General features: G+C 33.0%; 2 protein-coding genes and 1 non-coding gene across 5 annotated transcripts; all 3 read right to left on the reverse strand.

Moving 5' to 3' along the window:
- Positions 1-4,636: 4,636 nt before the first annotated feature.
- Positions 4,637-6,603, reverse strand: EMB1692 (Ubiquitin carboxyl-terminal hydrolase family protein). The gene is made up of 2 exons (XM_079077112.1): positions 6,475-6,603; positions 4,637-6,253 (listed from the first exon to the last, which is right to left on the reverse strand). Exon 2 carries the CDS (start codon positions 6,232-6,234, stop codon positions 4,792-4,794), a length of 1,443 nt encoding a protein of 480 aa, XP_078933238.1. The 5' UTR covers positions 6,235-6,253; positions 6,475-6,603; the 3' UTR covers positions 4,637-4,791.
- Positions 6,604-6,728: 125 nt separating this feature from the next.
- On the reverse strand, positions 6,729-6,800 carry TRNAG-UCC (transfer RNA glycine (anticodon UCC)). Its single transcript has one exon. It is a non-coding gene; the product is annotated as a tRNA-Gly (tRNA).
- A 1,179-nt stretch (positions 6,801-7,979) lies between these two features.
- Positions 7,980-12,686, reverse strand: LOC145158184 (uncharacterized). Of its 3 annotated transcripts, none has more exons than XM_079077122.1 (16): positions 12,572-12,686; positions 12,014-12,496; positions 11,643-11,731; positions 11,395-11,549; positions 11,195-11,259; positions 10,918-11,106; positions 10,774-10,837; positions 10,521-10,670; positions 10,322-10,452; positions 10,048-10,237; positions 9,904-9,963; positions 9,587-9,826; positions 9,261-9,519; positions 8,972-9,177; positions 8,846-8,896; positions 7,980-8,621 (listed from the first exon to the last, which is right to left on the reverse strand). In XM_079077122.1, the coding sequence occupies exons 2-16, from the start codon at positions 12,220-12,222 to the stop codon at positions 8,331-8,333; spliced, it is 2,349 nt and encodes a 782-aa protein (XP_078933248.1). In that variant the 5' UTR covers positions 12,223-12,496; positions 12,572-12,686; the 3' UTR covers positions 7,980-8,330. The 3 variants fall into 3 exon arrangements, with proteins under 3 accessions (XP_078933248.1, XP_078933251.1, XP_078933245.1); XM_079077125.1 differs by having other exon boundaries at positions 12,014-12,486; positions 12,572-12,590; XM_079077119.1 differs by lacking the exon at positions 12,572-12,686 and having other exon boundaries at positions 12,014-12,549.
- Positions 12,687-18,775: the final 6,089 nt, after the last annotated feature.

The raw sequence follows: 18,775 nt of genomic DNA on the forward strand, positions 1-18,775 counted from the left end.
CTAATAAATGAAGATCCATTTTGCCACATGTCAACCTCTCATAAGTATTGACAATTGTCATTTTATGGTATTTTTTAAATAAATAATATCTACATGTCAATTTCTAGGTTTTTTATTTTTTAAAATTAAAAAGTCACATAATACATACAACTATATAAGTAAAGTATTACATGTAATAAATATGATCTTAAATTGCAATAAATATGTATTTTCTTTCCTTATTTTAAAATTTAATTTTAAAAAATACTTAATGTTTATATTTTGATATTTAATTTTTTTTAATTAACCCATATAATACATGGGTGTCACACCTAATATATATATATATATATATATCTCCCTATTCTAATAAAAGAATAGGTTTATTCTCATTTTACCATGTGTCATCCTATTAGGTCCCCTAATTAATGGCATGCCACTTGTCAACCTATTAATTCTCCATTTCAAATTTTAAATTTCAAAATTTTCATTCTAATTACTTTAAATTAATAACATTAGAATAAACATTAAAATAAAATTAATACAAATTATAAGATCACGTATTTATTTAAATCAACGATTATAATTTTATATAACTAAAAAATATCTTTTAATTAACAATTTAATTAAAATAATAGATTAATAATTTTTTGATTTTTTACTATGAAAATTTAATTAGCTTTAAAACCGTGGTTCCCACGGGTTATAAACTAGTATATATATATATATATATATATATATATATATATATATATCCTCTTTAATAAATGAAGGTTTTTTTTTGTTACTGGTCACACTCTCATTCAATTGGCCAAATATCATTTTGTGTTTATTGAATTAATTTTTTTTCCACATGTCATTTTATGAGTTTTTTTATTTTATTAAATTTCACATAATATTTTAATGTAATAATTGCAATAAATGGATATTAATTTCATTAATAAACTTACCTTTTAACTTCAAAATTCATAAAATTAAAACTCATTAGTTTCTTTTATTAATTTAAATTATTTGCTTAAATTTAAAAGATAAAAAACATTTCAATTATAAAAATTCATTATTTTTCTTATTTTTTTTTTATATATTATACATAGTTTATAAGCTATGTTACTTATTTTATTAAAATAGTGAATCAAAACCAAATATAATGAATTAATGATCTAAGTTTTTAGAGATGTATAATTTAGAACTTTTGGGAAATGTACAGAACCAGGATAGGGTACGTACTATCACGTGATTCGTTCTTCTATTTAATTTAAAAGATTTGCAGGTAAGTAGGTAGTGTATGCAGGTGACCCAACCCGAAATGGAAACTGCATAATTCTGCTTTTCTCATGGTTTACTTCTTTGGAAATTTGTTTTTCTTTATTATATGGTGAAAGAGAGCTTTTACAGTGAATCCGTCGCCTTATTTATCTTTCATATATATGCTTCTTCTTCCTTTTAACCCTTGTTAATTCTTCCATTTTTATCCTGGTTCCTGTCGGAAAAAAAGATAATTACACATCAAGAAAACTGATGGGTTTTGAGCACTACATCAATCCTATGGTGTACATGCAAACCCTAAAGCTTTGGATCTAGTTTGTCTAATGAACATGTAATAATCATCCAAAGCCATAAACCCTAGATCTAGCATGTGATAATCGATATTAACATAAGAATAGGGTTTAGATCTTACCTTTGATTGTTATGTAGCAATAACAATCTCAATTCCTTCTTGTAATTGGCTTCTGAAAGCTTAGTGTCACAAGTGTCACACCTCTAATGGAGTCACAAACACCATAAGCAATAAGGACGAAGAAGGAGGAGGGAGAAGACACCAAAAACGTCTAGAAACCCTAAGGAATCAGTTAGCCACGTTTTTGGTGCCCTAGGGGTCCTTAAATATGTGAGGCTATTAGGGTTTTGAACTAGTAAACCCTAATCTGACTGCTTAGGCCCTAATCTGACTGCTTAGGCCCTAATCTGACTGCTTAGGCCCTAATCTGACTGCTTAGGCCCATGGACTCCTCCTTTAGAGGCCTTGGACGAATTCTAATGGGTTTCTCCATAGATTTCGTCCACTCCATCCTCTATGGAGTCCATTAGCCCAATATCCAACTATCACACAATTGACAGTTCTAGTCCCCTTTATTTAATTAATGTCTTTTAGCCACAAAATTAACTCTGATTAATTCTTGACTATTATTAATTAAATAATATGATTTCTCTCTTAATATATTATTCATATAATATATTAATAAATCATAATTAATCTCTTTCTCCATAAATCATCCTATCAAGTTGCTTTGGTGAAGGCAACCCAAAAGGACCATGCTCGCAATCGGGTCAAGTACATACCAAAATAGTTATGGGCTTAGACACTAATCCAACAAAAACAACCAAGCATAATGTATTTATGTTTCTTTGTTTTGTATTTTGGATCATATTTACTTATTTAGAGCTTGTTGCTCGACCAGAGCTTCAACCAGCAACTTTATTAGCTAGAGAAGGACGATAATGGGACCTGACTCATGTAAACTTGAATGGGATGAGATCTCATGGAGTGACGGAAATTATCTTGTCCTGATTGTTGGAATAGGTGGTCTCGAAAAATGTAGTTGCAGTTTATATGCAAGAGAGGTGATGCCAACTGCTGATTTAGGAAATTTGTATTATTGGTTTGTTTTGTTTAGATCAAACTCATATTTGAAAAAATCATGATATATCTTCACCGGATACATGATTTCATTTTTTCTATAGAATGTCAGTGGTACAACGGTGGAAAACCCGAGATCGAAACATCTCCAAGGTGAATAACCACCCCAGTCTTTGCATCCAGTTTCTCTTTGTAGGGCTTCATGCATGATTTCATTGTTATATCTTAGTTTGTACACCTAGATTTGCATATAATTAGTATTGTATTTCTTTCTGATTATGTTTATTGTTAGTGATTTGGTTACAAGATTGATGGACTTGCTCTTAAACTCTTCAAGACTCATCCAATCTTCTTGAATCAGCCTCACTGAAGACCACATAGAAGGACAAAACCTAGTTTTCGAAGTGGCAGTAAATCCTATGCGATTTCCCTCTCGAATGACGACGACATAGTTACTTCCTTCTCGAATGACGATGATGACGACGACATAGCCCCATCTTTCCATTTTCTTTGTATAAACCTGAAATTTGACTGTTATTGTCGGCCAAACAAAGTTGCATATTGTGTTATTCTACAAAATCACCGCGTTAATTTGATATATATGTAAAATTCTTTTCAAAAAAGTTCACTCCTATTTTAGGTCAATTATATTTTATTCGAATCTTTCACGTTACATATTTTTTTGTCAAAAAGATTAGAACTTTATTCATTTTTATAAATTTATATATTAATATTTAGTAATTACTATTACAATAAATTTACAACAATTTCAATAAAATACTAACATGTTATATAACTTTTGTCTATATTATAAAATAAATCGATAGATGTGTAGTTAAACAAACTTGGTACTACTACAAATATTTCAAGTTACTACTCATTTTTCACCTTTAATCTTATTCATCCTTGGCATCAACAACTCTATCGTCTCTATATATCACCTCATTTTTCTCTTGTAAAGGAACACACTAGCATAATCAAGGTGATTATTCGGCACACTCAATACCTAACGAATACCAAATTCAAAATTCGCTACAACATGTACCTTGGCTAATGGCTGCCACTCTTCTTAAATATTTAGTTATTCTTTAAATATGATGTTGAATTAGTTTTAGATTCTTTGAAAGTATCTGCTATTGGGATGGAAATTTTGTTGTTTTTTTAAACTAGAAGCTATTTTATGGCAAGAAATGGTATTGTCTCGTGCGCTCCTTAGGTTTACCTTGTACCCATAGCATTTTGTAATGTAACCTTGACAACATACTTAATCAATTATCATGATCACAAATCACATTTTACAATTCCAAAAAATTCCATTTCTAAATAGATATTGAAGACTCATCATGTCTACGACAACATAACACACATTTCCACTGATATCTAGCATCATCGATTAAAGCATTTGATTGAATTCAATACCCCTTTTTACACCACCACTTTGTTTATAAAGATCAACAACATTACATTGATTTCGTCTCCTTAAATCTTGAAATAATTTGTTGTAAGAACTAAGAATTGTTAATACCACCCACATGAAAGACTAAGGCCCCGTTTGATACACATCTTTCCAGGTCCAAACAGATCTTTCTGGCTGAATGGACCGGAAAGATATGGACCGGAAAAACTGTTTGATTTGCACAAAAAAATGGTATTTCCTGGTAAGATATGTCTTTTCCAGAAAGCTCCAAAATCATATCTTTCTGACTGAATGGGCTGGAAAGACAATAACGCACCAAACCCGACCTCTTTCTTTCTTTCTTGTATTATTAATTTTTTTTAAATAACCTTTTTAAAATTTAGTTTTTATTGAATTATTACTTTTTTTTCATCATTCAGCACAGTCAATCAGATGTACAATCAAACAGCATGGTTTCTTTCCCAGTCAGAAAACTTTCCCAGACAACACTTTATCAGACAACACTTTCCCAAACAGAAACTATCAAAAGGGACCTAAGTCTATCAAAGTTATGCCAACTATTAAATCCTATCACAAAAGCTTCACCATCACTTCTATTTAAGTAACAACAAAAGCACACAACTTTATTTGCTTTTATACTATACTCTAATCAATAACCTTATACATATAGAGATTTTACTAATAACATAACAAGTTTTCATATAATTAATTCTCAAATCTCAACATAACAACATACTTACAAAGCCATTAACAATCATCACCAAGGCTCTAAACATTTTTCTTCACTCCCAACTACAGAAACAAACTTGGTAGACCAAAATTCTCCTCCCTCCTCTTCTTCACCATCATCATCATCATCATCATCATCATTATCATTATCATTATCAAATAAGTCATCCAAACTGTCCACAACATCATCATCATCATCATCAATCTCATCAAGACTTTGATAATCTCCATTAATTTCTCTACTTCCATAACTAAAATCATTCTTAACCTCATTCCTTCTCTCTCTCCTCATCCTTTTCCCTTCCCTAACCAAATCCATTAACAAATCTTTCATCATCAACAACTCATCTTGTTTCAAAAGTTTACCCTCATCATCATACCCCTCCACAAGAAAAACCGAATCCCTATCCCCCTTCAAACTCACATAAAAAAGCTCAGGGTGTCTCAACAACATACCCCTCAACTTATTTGGCAACCCAAACTCTTTCCTAAAATGAGTCAAATGGTCAACTAAAGTCCGCTTCTCAACCATCATACCTAACACCTCCCTCACCACATCACAACCTCTCTTCTCTGCTTTCAAAGATTCTTTTGGAAACTCTCCAACTTTTGTTCGATAAGGGCACACGTCTTTTATCTCTCTAAACTTTATCAAAAACTGTTCTTGATGTCTTTTCACATTACGCCCTTTTCGTAGTCTCAATCGATTAAACTTCAAAGGTCTATCTACAATCAACCCAAGAGGTTTGACTTCAGGAATCGGAAGAGGGTTGACCAGGTCAATGTTACATGACACAAGCTCAAGTGCACGCCCATATGACGTGTCAACAGTTTTAAACTTTTCAGGGTATTGATTACAGAGTCTAGAACGGAAGTTAGAAGGGAGGCCAAGATCAGGGGCAATGTGGACTAATTTTGATAGAAGTAATCTTTGATGAGAAGAGAGCATGAGAAGTTTCTGAAGTTTGTAGGCTAAAGAGTCTGACATGGCAGTTTTGAGGTTAGATTCTTGAATTGCGAGAGAAGATGCAGATGGAGTGAGACGTACACAGAGTTGTGGGAGTGTTTTTGTGGCGTTTAATGGTGTTGAAGGTAAAGGGATAGTGAAGAGTTCGAAAATGGTGGGGTAACGATGGATCATGGAGAGAAGGGATCGGGGTTTTGAGAGAGAAAGGTAGGATCGACATTTGCCTAGGATGTGAAGTGGCATGTAGTGTTTTGGTTTTGAAAGGAGTAAAGTTTTGAGCTTTTGAACAAATCGGATCTTGTTTTGCTTTACTACATGGTAGTCGAGTGATGGGTCACGAACATGTTTGATGGATGCAGTGATTGTAAAAGATAGGTTTTGTGGTTTCTGTATCTTGTTATGATTTCTCTTCCAGAAAGAATGAGAAGGGAGGAAATCTGATTTGAGAGAAATCGGGGATTTATCATGCGTATATGATAAAGCATGCGATAGAGATAATTCCATATTTAAGTTATGTAAAATCCTGCAAAAGGTGGAAAAATAGAGTGTCAAAGAGATAAACAGCGATTTATAAGTGAAGTATGTGAGTGAGGATTTTCGTCGAACAGATGGTGGGCAGTTAAACAATCAAACCCATAGCGTAAAAAAACCAAATTAAAGCATCGAGATAAAGCTGTTGGTCGTTTATAATTCCGAAACTCATGGGACTAATCTTGTAAAATAGTTTATTGGTGATGAACTTACAGGTGATAAGAGCTTGAAAACCCCTGTTCGAACTTTGAGATTTTCTGTAATTCTTCCACCCAACTGATAATAATTCGCAAAACTGCAGATGGTTCAGTAGTTACCAAGAGAAACCAGATAAATTTAGCATCTTTTTGGAAAAAAGATGTAGACGAGAAAGAAAACAGATATCGGACTACAAACGCTTTTATTAAAACAAACCAGATATTGTTCTTTCGAAACAAAAAAAAAATTTCAAGACTAAAAATGAAAAATGCGTTTGCCGGGAGTCGAACCCGGGTCTATTGCTTGGAAGGCAATTATCCTAACCGTTGGACTACAAACGCTTTATGTTTAGTTTTGATGTTTCATTTACATATTGTCATAAGTAGAGTTTGATTCGAAAAGTAAGAAAGTCTATTCTCTCTGATTTTAGTGTTTGTTATGTAGTTATAAGATAAAATTATGTTTTAAAAATTTTACAAAGATAAATTTTGATACGTTCATGCACTTAGCTAATTCCCATGTGTTCCTTTTTTCCATAATTCATGCATTAGAGTTGAAATAGTCTTCTCTTGTTAGTTAGTTCAAATTTCCCACACACCCACGTTGCATTATGATTAGTAGCATTAGTCACATGATCAGTAGCAGTAGTCACGTTTTCATGTTTCATTAATTTTAGGAGTTACTTCATTATAAGTATTTTAATTTGGTTGCAAAAGAAATTAAGCAGAAAATTGTTCCAAGAGTTTGTTTCTTTTCTTGTTTATTAGGAGATTAGCCATCTCGAATTTGGCTTCTATCAAAATTGATCTATAAAAACCAATATAACTTCACAAAATGATTATATAATGCCTAGTTGCAACTATAAATTACAAGTTATCGGATTTAGAGAGTTTTATGTTGATTTATTCTAGATTTCTCTTACAAGTCTGCTTTGATTTACTTCTTGCCTCCTTTGCAGGTTAGCGGTTGTTCAATGACAGAGGTTGTCTTGAGACAGTCGTTTTACCTCCTATGAAGGCACAACTGTGGACATCTACATACTCTTAACTCATTTCAAAAAGATGTATGAGGTTTTTTGGTGGTGTGTTTTTGTAATTATAAACTAGTATTTAGAATGTACAATTCAGCACATTATGGTGCTTAGGTGTTCTCTTTTTCCATATTAAATGACCGAAAGAATGATAAAAAAATTTCCTAGAGTGTTGTATATATGATATTTGTTTATTTCGTACGTTGGATGAACTGTAAACAAAATGACCATTTTACTATAGCTTTTCAGAGAAGCAAAGTGTGTTTCTAGTCATAAAATCATACCGGAAAATTAAGGGAAACACCTATAAATGTTACAATCTTGACACAGCATTCTACTTGAGTAGAATTATCTGAAAATCCACATTATAAGTTAAAAATTAAAGTGAGTTATGAACTTGCCACTTTCTACCTTATAAAAACCTAAAATTCTTGTGTTTTTATTCTTTGGAGCATTTCATCAAACACCTTGTATACATTCATCCAAAAACTTACCAAACACCCAACAGTAACTATATCTTCACGATAAAAACCAAAAATATACATAAATATAAAAGAACATAGTGGAAATCAGGGAAACACTTGATTTCATCTACACTATATTATAATCGTCTTCCCACCACCTATAAAAAACACTACAACCCTAGCGCTTAAGCTTAAAATTTTACCCACGTAGTAGAATCACATCTGAAAAAATCTACATTATAACTTAAAAGTGGGTTATAACTTATAATCTTATATCTTATAATCTTATAATCACCTATCTGATCGATACCCCTTTCCCACTTTCTATCTGATAAATTTATAATTTACAGTGTCTTGTATTTCGTGTTGATCTGACATCAGCGAAAGAGTTCTGGGAAAGACCACATAATAAACTTGGCAAAAATATCGGTTTCCAGAAACTCTATGTGAGCAGCTCGACCAATTATCGTGTTCAAGTTTCTTCCTTGTAATGAGATATCAAAGTTGACATCGCATCTCATGAACATTCTTTGTTCAGAAGATGGAGATCGGATTTGATCTAAGCAGTTGTTGAGCATCTCGTGGAAAATTTTCCCTTTTTTTGAGTAGTCTCCTGATGACGTTTGACACATCTCGATTCGCGCAGAATGATATGGAACGTAACCATCCTGAAATAAATCGAGTAAAATTACAAATTCGGTCCCTATACTTTACTTAAAGATCCAATTCAGTCCATATTCCAAAACTTCCTCAAAAAGTTCGCATTTTATTGCAGATATTCAGATATGGTCCCTGTGTTTTACATAAAATTGCACGTTCTGAACTTGCAATTTTTGGTAAAGCACAAGGACCAAAGTTGTAATTTACTCTTTTTTTTTTTTTGGTAGAATACCTGAGGAGATGAGAGAAGGATTATGTTCTTGAAATATTCCAATGTCTTTTGCTGAAAGTAAAACAAGAAATTAGAATCTTGAAAACTAAAAAGAAAATATGTTCTTGAATCTTATTTTTTATGTACCTTGGAAAGTTTGTAGAAGAAAGTGTTTTCAAGATCAATATCATCAGTGAAAGTAAGCTGATGAATGCAACGTGTGTTCTTAAGCTTCTTCAAAAGCCATAATCCAGAATTGAAAAGAGAATTTGAACTATACAGATACCCTAAATGTGGGCCCGAAACAGACACATATGTATGAAGGTATCTATGGTATGGCTCCATGATGCTCTCTACAAATTTCAATTATATAGAAAGAATTGCCACGTCAGCATGTGGACAATGACATTTTCAATGTGTATATAATATTGTTTACCTGAAAGTGCAGTTCTAATGATGACATTTCCAATGGAGTGGCCCACAAAGCTGAGTTTAACATCTTTTAAGCCACCAGATCTTGAGGCTTTATCCATTTTCTTTTTAACAAAAGCAATCACTTCTTTAGCTAATCTTAATCCCATGTCCCTAAAGTCTTCAGATGTTTTATCTTCATTCACTTCAGACATTAGAAACTCAAGTTTTGGATCTATTAAAAGCCATTGATTCCTTACAAGGCGTAAATCCAAATGATGTCCCTGTTTATTTTTCTCATGTCAGTTGGAATGGAATCACAAAAGAATGGAATGGAATTAAACAGGGTACCTGAAAACCATGAACAAACACAGCAATCTTCAAAACACGTCCTTTTTGATGATTGGTGGAAATTCTTGAGTCATTTTCTTGAAGAACTCCATTAGTAGTAGCCTTTTGATCCATATTTCTGAAGTAAGAATTTCCACTAGGTGAACGCAATGGTGCATTTACAACACGTTCCACTATTATAATTGGTATACGTGAGGGATCTCCAAAAATATGAAGATCTTGAATTGAACAACTGTTTATCTGCATATATTTTTAAAAAAAAATTATAATTTCAACATTAAAAAATTAATAAAATGCACCCTGAAAAACACACTCACCCTCATCTGTGCAATACTTCGCCTATGAAGCTCAGCTCTCATTGCTGCAGCTTCAGAAGGCTAAAAAAGGACAACAAAACAAGTCAATAACATGTTTCATGTTTGGATTTTGTGATAAGTGAAAATTGTTGTGAGATAAATTACATCTTCGGTTATCTTTCTGAGAACAGGGACACTGCCACGTGGACCTTTGTATGCTGAGTCATCAACCTCGCTTCTGATTGGTTGGAGAGGCATTTCAACTTTGGAGTACACCATCCATATTGACCACTCAGCTCTACGATCAATACCCCATGAATTACGCAAATGGTCTAAAATTTTTGCTTTGTTAGCCCTGTTGTGGAATACAAGATAAGATTTTGATACATATAATCATAAGACAAAAGGACAAAATTGGAAAAAGAAAAAAGAAGCAAACCTGTGAAACTTGAGAAATGTGCTCCATAAGTAGAGAATTTGGTCTCCAAGGGAATGAAAAAGACGATAAAGTTCATCGTTTTGTAGGGTGTAAAGATAATCACTCTGCATATCAATGGATCCATTTGGAATCTGTTCAAGAATATAAGATGGATAAGTATAAGACATAATTTAAAGAACAAGTGAAGAAAGTCACAAACCTTAGAAACATTAGGAGTCTCTGTTTCACTTTCATCATGTTGTGAAGTGAAACCACTTACATCAATTGTTTGATTAATTGCTTTACTAAGATTTCTTAGCTCTTGAAGTAAATTTGCACGTGAAATTAAAAATGCCTTCACAAGCAAAACCTGTTTCAGTAGCATGATTATAATTTATCAGTATATCAACAGTTCTCTAAATATATATCTATTATATAAAAATCCAGAATGTATAAAATATTAAAATGCATACACGCTTTTCCTTGTCATACTTGTTGTCACTGGAAGCTTCTTCATGACTAAGAGAATTGCTGCGACTACAAAAGATAATACATTTAAAAAAAATCTGATTTTGTGGATTGAAAATCAATATGGAGTGAAAAAACTTTGAACAAACCTTGGTGTTTTCATGGTATGAACACCACCTTTTAGTAAGCTGATGTGGACAGTGGTATCAACAAGCACAGCATGGAAAGCATCAAAATGAACAGGACAATATGAATGTAGTCCAAGAAGAGCTTTGGGTGGAATTCTGAACTCATGAACTGCAGCAGGGGTTACTTCCAAAGAGTCCTGCATATTGGAGCTGAAGATGGAGCATTAAAAACACTATATCCAGTAAAGTATTGATAACATTATATCCAGTAAAGTAGAAAACAGTATTGTGTGCTAACCCGATCTCCAAAACAGGTGTATACAGCAGCTCAAATTTCAGAATTACAGCAGATGTGATTGGACCCTGAAGATTGTAAGTGTTCATCATTGGCAAGATAACATGAAGAAGACAGAACTTCTCTCCTACATTTACTAATTTAACCACAGAGAGAAAGGGAGGGAGAGAGAGAGAGAGAGAGAGAGAGAGAGAGAGAGAGACCTCAAATTTACCAAGAGATAAGTTGAAAGCTATCATGACTGATAGAAGAATATCCTGTCTTGCATATCGAATCTTGAAAGGTTGTGATGAAAAACTATGGTCTGTGTCATCAATCTTCCATACACCCAATACATTATCAGAACCAAGATCAGGAGCTGTAATTCATGTAAAAATGTTGCATAATATTAGTTTTGAGGCTGGAAATAACTTAATAAAAGTTAACAGGTCAAAGATAATTGCATAGATACCATCGTACTGAACCACTCTTGAAGGAGTTCCCAGAGAAGATGCATAGTCGCTATCTTCCCATCTCATGGTAATCTTGATCTGATACCACCTATAAAAAAAAATAGCAGATTTGAATCTGGTGCAGGTCAAATAATGCTTTACGATTACAACATTGAGCTAAAATCTAATCGAAGTAATAAAATTACGGAAAATTTGTTTGTTTCAGATCGAAATTCAAAAAGAATGAACTGAAAAGTACAGAGTTTGAGATCAAAGTCAGAGTGCAGCTTTTTTCGAAAAGGCAAGTACTTCCAAATCTTCCATAGATTGATCCGATGGAAAGAGAATAACTTTAGCAAAAAATATGAACTGATAATACATTTATCGTTACCCTTGCTGAAATAGGTCTAGGTTATGAAACCTATGGATATAAATTGCAACTTCGTGAACGGCTTCCAACATTGACTTGCGATTTCGAGTTCTTGAATTATTGTAGTTCTGATGTTCCCTAGGTAGAGACAAGCGCTTCGCATCGACCTTCGGTTTAGGTGTTCTCTGTTGATTGAAACCAGCTATGAACCATTTAAGACGGCGGAACATAACTGATGATGATCTCTACGGGATTCAGTGTGATTAGCATCCCTTCGATAAATTGTCCCCCAATTAATAAAAATTAAAAAAACCCTAAATTTAAGATTTCTGAAATATGAAACAAATTAAACAGAACGCTAAAATGATTTTGACGTTTTCGGAGGGTTTTGGAGACGAGATCGTGAAGCAGACGACGGCGCCGACGAGAATCGAGGAGTCCGGCCGGCGAAGAAGGAAGACCTTGGTCTGCTCACGGGAAGAAATTGATCAAATCTGAGAGTGACTGGTTTATTGGGAAATTAATTTCAATATATTCGGAATTAATTATAATTTAAATCATAGTAGTTTGAAAAAAAACCTGGCATCACATCATAAATGATAACAAAAGCAAGAATCCTTTGCCATGATATTGTTCCATAAAATTATATAACACACAATGACACAATTATTAAAGTGAAGCTATGTAGATCTACACTGACATATTGCAATTTCAAGTTATTTGTAATGGATTGATCATTTAACATTTTTTTTTCTATTATTAAGTTTAAATAAATAAATAAACAGCTAAATAAAAGTAGATTCAATTGGTTGATTTTTTTTTGAAATGTTTTTTTAATTTATATAGATTTTTAAATTGTTTTATTCTTTTAGTTTGTATTATTGTTAATAATATTATTATTATAATCATATTTAAAATATTGATTATTTTTATAAAAAGAAATAATTGGAAAACAAGACAAAATGTGTCTCATTGGATTTGATTTTAAGGCATCAGCACCCATCGTGATATTCGTGGGTTAAAGTTTTCAAACGACTAAATGATGCTTCATTTGACATTTTAATTCAATAACTGAATTGCCTTTTTCTAATTTTTTGTATCTAGAAAAAAACTTTTTTGAGTAGAGTACGCCGAAATTTCAAAAATAATTCCCAAATTTTTTTTTACCTTGCAATCTATATCGTTTCGGATAAATCAATAGTGAACTTTACTTCGAAACGGTCTTCAGTAATCTATCGACTTTAAAATAGTATCCATATTAGCCTTGAAAGCTTTAAACATTTTTTTTAGCAGCAGCAGCATTATATTAAAACCAAAAAAAAAAAAAGAGTTAGGTAGAAGCTAGCTAAAAACAACAAATTAAGGCAGGATTTTCGAAATGAAAACCAACGAAAAATTATCTACAATCCTATCAAAAATAAATTGTTTCTTAAACTTAGATTGTCGAAATAATATTGCATTTCGGTAAGTCCAAAAAACTCAAATAACCACCATAAAGATAAAATCAATAATCATCATTTTCAATCTCGTCACCGGTCCGGTGTCAATCCAATTCACCATATTCATCACATAAATAAAAACCAAAAGATCTAAATCCAATCACTTAGCCATCCGAATTCAAACTTGCACTGCTAACGGACATTGAGAAAAAAAAAGTGAAATAGTCTCCAGATTAACTTGGCAAATAGTACACAAAGTCAAGTCCAAATACAAGCCTCTATCTTCTAGCTGCGTTCTGACCGGAAGGCGCTCCAACATCACTCGCCACATGAAAATATTGATCTTAATCGGGACGAATCTATTCATTATGGTTGGCGTTCTTGCTTGAAGCAATCGGTGAACATCAATAAGCTTCCTAGCAGACAAAAAAAATGACAGGAATGATCAAAAGACTAGACTCACTTGTCCTGCTGAGAACCCAATGAAACTGAATTTAATAACCCAATGAGCTTATTAAGTTGATCATACTCCGCACCTCCCCTAATTTGATGACGCCAAGAAAAAACACATCGAGTGGAAGACCAAAAACCACTAACCATAGCATTTTGAGAATTAGATAAAGCAAATAGCCTATGGAACTGCTGTTTGAGTAAAGAACCATTACACCAAATATCTTTCCAAAAGTGTGTATCATCACCATTCCCAAGAACCCTAGACGTAGAGTGTCTAGCAATACAATCTATATCATGAAGGGAATTAATAGATCAAACAATTTTTGCCCACACTCCCTCTCCCATCCTGAAGAAATCTGAGAACCCTCCATTAAGCCAACTCCATCTCCATATAACCATTTGATACATCTAACCTATAAAGCATCAGATTCAATAAAAGAATGTCACCTCCATCCCAAGAAAGGGTAGTTTATGCAATATGCTCCCACAGTACTAAATCATCTCATTTAATACTCATCATGTTATTCTAGGTTCTTTTATGACAGACTGTCAGCATGTTGACCTAGTTTCATCATTGAATCATCAACTATGTTGATTAAAATTTCACTAAAATTAAACGACTCTTTTTCATCAAAATTCCCCTAAACAACCATTCTTTTTATCACTGAGGATTAAATAACAAAGTTCACAGACTTAATTATTTTGCATTCTCCTTGGGTTTTCAACTTTGTCGGTCACCACTGCTTTCGTATTCTCATTAGTATTCTCAAGAAATCAGAGAATAATCAAAAACTTTACTTATTCGTGATAATGAGTCTCACGAAAAATATTCTCTATAAACTGATTCTCCGTATATATAATGCCCAGAAAGGCATGCTTCTATCACATGGTCAGTTATAACTTGAAAGACCCCGTGGTTCTACTTCATCCTGGAACACTTGGTGATAAAATCTAAGATAAGATCGTTCCATTTACCTATAGGCACATATAAGGCTTCGAGTTCTCTCACAATATAAATGTCATTTTTCTCACTTTCTAACCAAAACATCCATTTTATCATCTACATAGTAGAAAATGAAGCTAATAATTCTTTCTTAGCCTCTTGTGTTGCAACTCTTCTGGATCTTGTCGTCGAATCCGAAGTTGAGTTGCCTTTCGCACCTTTGTATTTGTAACGCCTCAAAAACCATGACAAAAATTTTCATTTTTAAAAGACATTTTCATAAAACCATAAGACTATCAAACATTGTTTTCAAACCAAATCCATAGAAATCAGTGTATCAAAATAATCTCTCAGTACATAAATCAACAGGATGATGTGTATAATCATACATTCGCCTTGCCCTGATCATCTGAAGCACTTGAAAATATTAAAATCAACAACTGTAAGCCAAATATTAGTGAGTTCCCCCAAAATACCTCACACAACAATACATATACAATACATGCACATCGGACCCACAATATAAGACTGGATTGCCCCCGAGCCCACAACATGAGACTAGATTACCATTTCTCGAGCCCTCAACTCATGACTAGCTTGCTCCCGAGCCCACAACAATGTCGGGTTTTCTAGGTTATAAAATTACATGTAAGCGGAAAAACACTTAAACCCTTAAGTTCACATGCAACCTAGAAATGATTAATGTTTTCTTTATTGAGAGCAATAAACTATGAATATCAAGAACCATAAGGGAAGCCTACAATAACCGAAATTCATATAGGGTTAGGGTTTACATACCTTTTGATTATTATAACAAATAATCAAACAAATCCGTTCTTCAAAACCTTGGAAAGCAAGCAACAAAAGGTTGAGTGCCTCTAATGGCTTGTACCCAAAACTTTGATGCGATTTGATACAAAAATAAAAGATAGTTTTTCATAAAACTGCAACGGAAGCTTTAAAAATAACAAATTTATTTTCGAGTTTATAAAAAAATCAAACCATCTAGGTTCCATTTATAGAGGTTAGAATGATATCGAAAACCTATAAAAAATCGCAACGTACTTTCACTGAGTTTGAACCCGAAAACTAGAAAAAAGAACAGGAGCTCATAAACCCACAGTTTAATATCGAAAACCCATAAAACCAACCCGGAAAACCGAAAAACCAAACTATGCAAAGACCGAACCTATATGGGTTTAAAAACCGAAAAACCGACTTTCTACGGTTTGGTTTGGTTTTAGCCAAAAACCGGCCCAAACCGACCCATGCTCATCCCTAGATTTTGGGGTGTTGATGAAGATAGAAAGATCAAAGAAGATGATCTTCTCTACAAGTATCCACCATCAAGAATAAGACACTTGGAATGCTAGTTCCTTCTTGTATTCTCGAGTGTCTTAAGCCTTTAAGCACTTAACTCAAATAAGCACTAAAGGAGACAACTCAATGAAGTTTTAATCACCAAACTAGCTTTAAAAGAGAGAGAGGGGTGGATAGTAGAAATAAGCTACAACTTCCATGCTTCTTTTAGAGAGAATTGCAAGATGAAAAAAACTTGCTTTTTTCATCTACAAGAGTGTCTTAAGTATCCCATGCAAGGTAAGGTCCATACCATTAAAATAATGCAAAGTATCATAAAGAAAAAGCATGGGGGGACAAAAGAAAGTGAAGCTAGGCAGGTAATCTCCTATGTGCATGGGATTTTCAGCCACGCCTTCAAAAGAAGACAAAAATTGTCTTCTAGCTTCTCTAAGTAAACAAGAACAACTAACTAGTTATGTCATGGTTAGCCAAAGTGTCCAAAACTTTGTACATGACTTATTAAATCATATCATATGATATAATAACTAGTTAAACTTTCTTTAATTATTTTTTTTCACAAAAACAATAATTATTTCCTAATTAAATACAAGAATTGATGTTATTTATTAATAGTCATGTTAATAATAAATATACAAAATATGCCAACTTGATAAAGGTGTGACCCTATAAGATCATATGTTATTAGCAATATTACTCAATAATTATTCTTGAGCATATAGATCCAATAATCTTCCACTCGCACAAGATTCATTACAGACTGATATAGACAGTAGCTGGCGTCTAACAATGGGCTATTGCCCCTAACAACATACGAAGGGTGTCATCTCATCAACAACCAATTTCAGGAGCTCTAACATTCAACTGTTACTAAACGTGTGGTATCAGTTATTCCTTTGTCTCATACATCATGTTAAACATGAGATATGGATCGCGATTAACCTCATGTGGTGTTCAACTTTTAGTAAGGCCTTATATGTCTAACTCTCAATGAATAAGAGGAACAAATATAATATTGACTACATATGCCTATCATTTAGTTCATGTTATACCCAAATATGGCCCTTAGAACTGCCTTTTACGGAACAACTTTAAACCATGTCAAAGCACAACAATTCCTACACTCAAGTCCCAAATATGTATCTCAAGTCGAAGAATACAAAGATACAACCTTTTATCAAGCATCAATTTTGATCACGATCCACAAAGTGATTTTAATGCGGGTCAGGTCCAATACGTATTCTCCTAATCAAGTACCTATGAAGTTGGTAGCAACTCTTGCTATTTTCATCTCCATGAAAATCAACCAATCCATTCTTATTAGTCTTACCCCATAGATGCTCCCATAACTATGAACGACTATGGACAATTAAAATAACCAAATTTATTCAATGATTAAACATGTTAATATAGAACACACCAATTATTTAATGAAAGACTATATCCAATAAATCAACTCATTACAATATATGTTGCTTGTACTGTTCCAATATCTAAATACCAAATTTCAATAAAATACATCCACTTATATCAACAATTCCCTATAGCACCAGTTTAACTTTCATGCTTTAGTTAATGAAGGAACTTTGTTAAGTAGATTCGACAAACTTGATTTGTATAATCTTTGTGAATACCAACATTTTCAGTTATATATATACATACATACATATATATATATATATATATATATATATATACACAGAGAGAGAGAGAGAGAGGAAACTATTGAGAATGTGGTAGATGCTTAAATATGACTTAGATACCAATACTTGTGTAATGAGATTATTCATAGTCATAATGAACTATACATTAAGCATCTTTGTATGTGGTTCCCCGAACAGCAATGTATTCTAACTTTAATGTGTAACTATAATTAAGATCTACATGGAACTACCATCCATGTAACTTTCTCCTTTATTTAAAATGAGGAAACGTCCGGTTGTGATTGGGAATCATCTCAATCTATTGGTATTTATTCGACATGCTCTAAGCATACGATTTGACTGATTTCATGCATAACCATGACATATATGATTAATCCAATTGCAGCAACATGTGGAATTCGATCATATTATCTAGTTCAAAAACATTGTACTAGGATTTTGAGGGATGCTCAAAATCATGTCATGTGGTATTGACAAGATAAAATCTCTCAAAGTCTTTTATCTTAAGCTCTTTAAGATCATCGACAATTAATGCAATTTTATTTAATCCTTTAAATTGTAATGATCTATCTATATATGTCTTTACTCCAAGAATTAGTATGTAGACTTCATATAAGTGTAACATCCGATTTCGAGAAGTACCAAATTCAGGAATTATGGGCATTAATGTCAAGCTAGGGCCCTGGACTTTAAAGGGTTTAGATTATAGGCCTATTTAGGAGTGGATTATATATAGGTTATGTGATCCAAGATTTCGGTTTGTGCTTTGGAACCTAAGGGTATAATGGTAAAAGTGATGCTTTAGACCTTTTCTTGAATTAAAGATTCAAGTTCGGGAGGTTTTAAGTCGAAGGAGATTTGATAGGATTGTAGGGCTTTTCATTACCTTTCCTAGCATATAAAGAACGCCAAAACGGAGTTGGGATGTAGAAGTTATGGCCTTCGGAAGTTAGAATGGTAAAGG

The sequence above is a fragment of the Lactuca virosa genome, chromosome 1 (genome assembly GCF_052849685.1).
Source record: "Lactuca virosa cultivar CGN04683 chromosome 1, Lactuca_virosa_CGN04683_v6, whole genome shotgun sequence".
NCBI classification, from domain to species: domain Eukaryota; kingdom Viridiplantae; phylum Streptophyta; class Magnoliopsida; order Asterales; family Asteraceae; genus Lactuca; species Lactuca virosa.

Coding starts and splice junctions, on each gene's coding strand:
- LOC145158184 (XM_079077122.1), bottom strand. CDS start 12,222: ATGTTCCGCCGTCTTAAATGGTTCATAGCTGGTTTCAATCAACAGAGA. Junction 10,671..10,773: donor AGTATGACAAGGAAAAGCGT/GTATGCATTTTA, acceptor CTACTGAAACAG/GTTTTGCTTGTGAAGGCATT. Junction 9,178..9,260: donor CATTAGAACTGCACTTTCAG/GTAAACAATATT, acceptor TGAAATTTGTAG/AGAGCATCATGGAGCCATAC.
- EMB1692 (XM_079077112.1), bottom strand. CDS start 6,234: ATGGAATTATCTCTATCGCATGCTTTATCATATACGCATGATAAATCC.